The sequence below is a fragment of the Punica granatum genome, chromosome 4 (genome assembly GCF_007655135.1).
Source record: "Punica granatum isolate Tunisia-2019 chromosome 4, ASM765513v2, whole genome shotgun sequence".
Taxonomy (NCBI): domain Eukaryota; kingdom Viridiplantae; phylum Streptophyta; class Magnoliopsida; order Myrtales; family Lythraceae; genus Punica; species Punica granatum.
Window position 1 is genome coordinate 39,571,263 of NC_045130.1, and position 7,510 is coordinate 39,578,772.

At 34.4% G+C, this 7,510-nt stretch overlaps 1 protein-coding gene across 1 annotated transcript; it reads right to left on the reverse strand.

Annotated features, from left to right (window-relative positions):
• Positions 1–579: 579 nt before the first annotated feature.
• LOC116205375 (endoglucanase 8-like) lies at positions 580–4,493 on the reverse strand. The gene is made up of 7 exons (XM_031537966.1): positions 4,317–4,493; positions 2,789–3,196; positions 1,965–2,057; positions 1,683–1,850; positions 1,421–1,529; positions 1,116–1,279; positions 580–909 (listed from the first exon to the last, which is right to left on the reverse strand). The coding sequence occupies exons 1-7, from the start codon at positions 4,491–4,493 to the stop codon at positions 580–582; spliced, it is 1,449 nt and encodes a 482-aa protein (XP_031393826.1).
• Positions 4,494–7,510: the final 3,017 nt, after the last annotated feature.

A 7,510-nucleotide genomic window follows, 5' to 3' on the forward strand; every position in this document is an offset into this window, starting at 1 on the left:
GCTACTGTAGCTACTAATCAGGCTATTTGGCTGAGAAAACTATTGGTGGACTTGGGATTTCAGCGAGAAGAAGAAATTGAGATCTTTACGGATAATCAGGCCACTCTAGCAATCTCACAGAATATGGTCTTTTATAATTAGACTAGGCATGTTAAAGTAAAGTTTTTCTATTCGAGGGAAGTACAACAAGTTGGAGATATTAAGCTGGTATGTTGCAAGACAGAAGATCAGTTAGCCGATATATTCACTAAGACATTCTCAGTAAACAATTTGAGTGGCTTAGGGAAAAAATTGGAGTTTTTAGCGGCTTCTGATCTAATGAGGAGAATGTTGGGAATGGATCAGTGTTGCATGTTGTTTTGCAGGAGATAAACATGTGTTTTTGTTTTCTGTTGTTTCTTTGTTCCTGTTTTGTAGGAATGTTGAATATATGTATTAGGCAGTTCTTTTTTTAGTTGTAATGACAGTTACTAACTGTCCTTTATGTTTTTGGTTTTCGTGAACCAGTTAAAAGAAGTTCTTATGTTTTTCCTTTATTTTTCTCTATTCTGATAATCTACTATATCAGTATTATCACTATTAAGCTTTATGGTGTGATTTGAAATATGCAAGGACGCCTACAAAGGGGGCATTGATGTATGTGGTCGGTTCAGATTGCGTAAAATCGAGTCGAGAGTCGCTATATTGGTCCTTTATGTCAGGTCCCCCAACAATGGCACCGGTTAGCACGTTCGGGTTTGGGGACTTGCTGTCGAAGTAGGGCTTCCCGTCTTGGCAGCCGAGTTTTTTGGGGTGTTTCTTGATGGAAGGTAAGGTAGACCCACGGTGGTGTATCTTTTGAGGGAACTTGTTTCCATAACCAACCATGTATGACATGCCTAGAGGATTGCTCCCAAGAATATAGTCGACCTGCAGCATCAAATTTAGAAAAAATGTAACACGAATTAAAAGGGTGGAATTGTATATTGACTTTCGATTAATTAGTCGATGGAATAATTGATAGCTTACTCATACTGAAAAATAGAAAAAGATAAATTTTAGATAGGCAGAGTTTCAAATCAAATGTGTATTTATATATATATGTTCACAACCAAATTAATATAATGGACGTATACCTGGCTTTTAGCAAATTGTATGAGCCTCTGTGGCCGCGCGACCACGTTATCACATTGGACTGTTCGATTTTCATGGTTTAGATACTTGGCGTATACAATAAGAAGGTACGATAGAGCAGTTGCATGCTGCAAGTTACTTCCTCCAGGTTTGAACATTAGGCCACCTGAATTCATGCATGGTTTCAATTCAAACGAAAACTATATATATATATATATATATATATATATATATATATATCTATTTTATGCTTGAAAGACACGATTAAGAGAACTGACCCGATTCGGTAATTAAGGAAGTAACGAACCTGGAGAATACTTGACAGACTTAGTCGGGGATTCGGGCAAAATTGTACAGACGAAGCGATCCGCATTGGGTAAGAAGAGACTTGAGTATGGGCCTCCCTTCATCACGAACTGCAAAAGCACAGATCATTAATTAACAGGAAATGCACACACATTACGATCGGATCACCGCACATCAAGAACTCTATGGCCGTCCATAATCTCGTACATACATCCAAGCCATCATCTAACGAGAAATGAAACATAGAATATTAATTCGGCAACCTTCGAGAAAAGAACGTTAATCCCGGCATTCTTTGAATCCCACCCGAATTCAGCAAAGTTAGCAGCATATGATGATGACGAGCCCCGAACGTTCTGTACAACATAGTCCCAGTAGTATGATGTCTTCGTCGCCTGAAACAGCCACGCTGCCCCCCAGATTAATTCGTCCTGCAACAAATTATAGCACTATGACTTAATACTATTGGGTGCTCTATGATCATTAGAAATTATTAATTCAATATACATATCTTCTTATGATTTACTAGACGCAACACTAATCACCTCGTAGCCACCGAAATTGCAGTAGAATGGGCACACAATACGGCCAAGAGACGTGTTGTACGATCCTCTGTACGTGTTGGCAAACTCGAATACCTATAAACAGGTACATGCATAATATTGGTATTGTATTGCATGATTAAAAAAAGAAAAAATAACACCGTATATCACAATTTGAAGACAAGTATTACAGTACATCATATTTCGAAAAATTAACATGGTGCATCAAGAAAATTTTGAAAATTTTCACCGCGCTTCATATCGTTACTCTTTCGTCCAAAATGGGATTGAATGGTGACGTTACAATATTTTCAGGGATATTATTGCACAAAATAAAACTTGAGGGATTTAAACGAAATAAAATGAAAATTTTAAAGAAAAGAAAAGAAAAGAAAAGAAAGCGAAGGGGCTGATCGGGAGCCACCGCCGCCCATGCAACACCCCGTCGGCAATCAACCCTCTGATTGGGGTCGCCGGCCTGGTCTGAGCCGGCCGGCGGGGGCCCCAGATTAGCCCCTTTGTTTTTTTTTACACTTTTCATTTTATTTGATTTAAGACTCTCAAGTTTTATTTTGTACAATAATGACCCTGAAAATATTGTAACGTCACTATTCAATTCCATTTTGGGCGGAAGAATAACGATATGATACACGGTGAAAATTTTCAAAATTTTTTTATGCACCATGTTAATTTTTCGAAATATAATGCACTGTGATACTAATATTTAAATAATGATATGTCCAAGAATTTTCCCTTAAAAAATATATTGATTTATACTCTATCACTCTCTAGTTCACATATAAAAGTGGTACAAGCGGATGATTTACCGATTTGGCCCGATCAAGTAGAGTCTTTGCATATGCAGGATCGACCTGTCTGAAGACCAAGGAGGACGAAGCTAGGGCCGCTGCAATCTCGGCTGATACCTCTGAACCAGGGAGCTGGCGGCTGACTGAGTAAGCCGTTCTCGGGGTGTCCATGTCCTCGGGCCTCTCCCAACAGTTGTGGTCCTTGTAGGGTTCCCCAACCTGAGCGAACACAACTCCTGGACGGCTCGTGGCCTTGAGGAAGTAATCGGTGGCCCACCGGATTGCTTCGCGGGCATGATCGGCTTCGGGGCCCATTGCCTTGCTGTATTCCAGCACGCTCCACGCCAGCATGGTGGTCGAGAAGGCCATTGGAAAGTTGAACTTGACGTTGTCCCCGGCATCATAGTAGCCGCCCACCAAATCTACCTATGAAAATTCGATTGAAACTTATGTCAATATATAAACCTAGTATATAATCTCATTAATCACGCCGTGTATATGTAGTTAAGAAATGGCCATATATTTAATTAAGACGATGATGAAATTTTCAAATATGTAGGAAGCAAATCTAATGATCAAGATTGAATTATTCGTAATCAAAATATATAATCATCATAATATGTATGTGCACGCGTAATTAAGATGAATGACTGATCTAATCAAATCGATCACAGCAACAGAACTACTTATGATAAGTCGATGCGAGTTGATTAATAATACGAATGGGCCGGTTTCGACGTGTTACTCTTGTTCTTCCAATTCATCCGGCCTAAAAAACTGACATGGAGTATACAGACGGTTGAGTTGTCCATGAGCTATTATTAACAAAATAACATTATTAAAAAAAACTCGAAAAAGGACATTATTTCAAAATGTTTGAAAATTCGTGAACTCTTGAGAGTTGATAAATTTAGAGAAAGGAAAATCATACAATTTTTTCTTTCGGTTACGAGGAAAGGATATGTGCTTAATATAATGAAATAAAAATCATATTATTAGTTAATAAAGGGGTACGGGTAATCTCACTGAGTATCAAACTTACAACCTCTTGATTATCAGGTAAAAGCATGCACCACTGTGCTATACCTTCTTTTGAAATCATATAAATTTGATAAAGGATGTAACGGTAAGCAGCAATATGAATTCATGATTTTTTTTTTGATAAATAGAATTCATGAACCTAATATGGCAAGACGTACGGGATGAGGCAAGTGTACGTTAATCCCATATATCTTATCTTTTTGCATAAGAAGCAAATTAGTGCAACTTCCGCTAGAAGGATGCATGGTGTCTTTGCTCCCTTTACCGGCGACTCAATCAATCTAAAACTTTAGTTATAATTTACGCTTAAGCACGTATGTCTTATTAAAGCCGTCCTCATAAATATAGATATATTTATAGACGATATTAAATGGGTCGGATTTAATTGTTGTTTAACTCATATGCATGATAGTGACTGCCTGATAATATCTTATTATCATAACTAATTAAGCTCTACATAATTCACAGTCGACTCTCTTTGTGAATTTGGTTCGAAGGACCATACCCCGATATCGGATCCATCGTGAAGAGCGGAATCCTTCCTCCAAGTCATCCTTTGGGTCGGAGGCAACTTCCCTGACCGTTGGCCTTCGAAAAAGAGAATGCTCTTCGACAATGCTTCCGCATAGTCATGCGCAGAGCCCACATTCATCACCATCATCACCCCAACCACCAGCACCATCACCCTCACGGTCTCCATCCCTATAAATAAATCTCTCTTCCTATGATAATTTGTATGAGATTTACTGATGTTTCTACGCACCACACCTAGAGATTGAGGGATATATATATATATATATATATATATATTATTACTGTACTGGAACACTCACTGGTGTAACTTTCAATTTTATTAAATACCCCTACTACATATATTTTAATTGAAAACAACCATTAGATTAGAGCTGCAACTGTAAATATATATATATATATATATATATATATATCCGAATAACTACCATATTTTCTATCTACAATTCTCTATTCTCTTCTTTCTCCCATTATTTTCTCTCCTTCTCCCACGTTGGAATCTCCAGCTGCCTTCCCTGTCTCTCGCTCGTCTCATAGTTTCCTTTTTAAAGGATTTATTTCATTAATTAATATTTTACTTGAAGAAACCACTTTATGATAGTTGTTTAAAAAAATCAATACAGATTACAAAATTATTATGAAAATCTGATATCTTTTGGAAATCCCAGTAGAGCAAAAAAAGAGTAATAATAATAAAAATAAAAAGGAGTAAGAGAAAAAGGAAACTATGGGATAATATATATATATATATATATATTATATTATATATATTTTTCTTTTGTTATGGTCCCTTTTTTTAGATTCTCTAAAAGAATTTCAAAATTAGCATGTTAATAACCATCTATAAAATTAACAAAAGTATTTTTAACCTTATCTTTTTGTTTATTGTTATGATTTTTCTCCCTCAAACTTTGATTATCTTAATTAACATGTTATAACCATCTATAAAATTAACAAAAGTATTTTTAACCTTCTCTTTTTGTTTATTGTTATGATTTTTCTCCCTCAAACTTTGATTATCTTCGATTGACAAAAACAAAAAGATAGTAAAAGTTTGACGGAGAAAATGATAACAATAAGCAAAAAGAGAAGGCTAAAAATACCTTTGTTAATTGTATAGATGGATATAACATGCTAATTAATTCTTTTGGAGAATATAAGAAGAAATCAAAAGAATACAAAAGAGAAAGGAGATGCGGTGTAATAGTATAACTCTCGCTTAGAACCAAGAGGTTATGGATTCAGCTCTCTTAGTGAGATTTTTTTTTATCTCTTTATTTAACTTTCTATTTTCTAGCATTAAGCTTGCGTGCCTTTTCTGAACAGTATAAGAAAAAGAAGGGACAATAATAAAAGAAAAATTAAAGTTTGCAGGAGAAATCATAAAAATTAGAAAACAGAGGACCAAAATTTAGAAAATGAAAAAAATGGCAATGTATGATGATTTATTCCTCTGCACCGTCAGAATTTTATTTTTTTAAAAAAGGAAAAATGTATGTGCTTGAAATTTCTCCGACTCAAACAAGAATTTTTGTTTTTATAAAGATATAATGTGAGTACAAGTTTTTATCCATGAAGTATATGGATATAGGTAGTCTTTTTTAATCTTTTTTTTTTTGGGGTAATTCGACCAATTGGGCTCAAATAGGCTGCAACGAAATATTACACAAGTGGGCCACGAGAGTAAGTTTATTACGAAGCCGCCCGTTGGACTTGGGGGAATTTAGTTGCTGGTTAAACATGGACGTGATAATGTTCAGGGGAAAGAGAGTGCTAATAATTAATTTAAAAATTCTCCTAATTCAAATTTTCACTCACAATGACATGAATTATGATTTACACGATATTCAAGGACTATCGAAAGATATGAGTGAAAATTTACAGTGTGTTTGATTTTAGAGTTAAGTAGAATTGAATATTGATTTTAATTGAGTTGTAATGATTGTATTGTTAAATTATGAGAAAAAATGTGAAAAAGTAATGAATAATTGAGAAAAAATAATGATTGTATTGTTGAATTGTGAAAAAAGTAATGGATAGTTGATTGAATTTAAAATTAAAAATTGAATTGAATAGTTAAAAAATTTAAAAAAAATGAAAAAAAGTAATAATTGTATTGTTGACTTTTTGTTATATAGTGAGTAGAGTTAAAGTTAAAGTTAAAATTTTAAAAATATAATTGTAAAACTAATGGGAGTATTAATTTTTAGTCAGCCACTTAAGAGAACCATGCTCCAGCAGCCTCCGTGGGGGGTTGGGCCGTGGATTTTGTAGTTCTTTCTATATTATATTTGGGCTTTCATGTTTCACTTCAGGCCCCTTTCTTACTTTTTTTTTAGCAGCCGAAAAAACTTCTCAATGCTTCTAAAGGGAAAACCAGACCAGTCTCAGAACCAATATTACCAAACCAATTTTATTAGTCGTGGAATTGGAACTAAGAGGTCCTTATTGGATTCTCATTCGTGGAAATTATATGTTCATTTATTTCGAGAATAATTTCTTATCTTTACACTAGGTGATGAACCCGATCCCTTATAATGAAAAAATAATCACATATTTTATTTTAAGGGTAAACTGATGAATAGATAAAGTTGGCTTTCATGAATACAGGAAAAAAATAATAATTCAAGATCATTAATAGTAGTGACGTCACCCTGTATAATTGGATATGTAAGCTTAAATCTATATATAATATATACTTGCAAAACGGAGACAGAGGATCATTATCGTCGATCTAATCTTTAAATCCTCAGCTCTTCATGGCCCGACCCTTCATATATCCTATGACATTAATTAAGCACTTTCATTTATTGCATTGTTGACATTTATTAACCCGGCACAATAATTGAATTTTGAAGTTTCTCAAAAAAAAAAACATTAATTAATTATTTATCCTATGCACAATATGATAGAATTATTATCTAATAATCTATATATAAAATATATAGTCGAATAATAATTACGCGCAACGCATGGATGATGTGACTAGTTTATACTATTTTGAAGATTACTAGTGCATATCTGCTCTCTAACATTGCCATTGTAACCTTTTAAGAAACCCCTCTACAAGAAACTCGAGATTTTGTCATAATTTTGTGTTCGTGTCTAATATATATATATATATATATATATATATATATATATGAATGTATGTTATGAGGGAAGAAA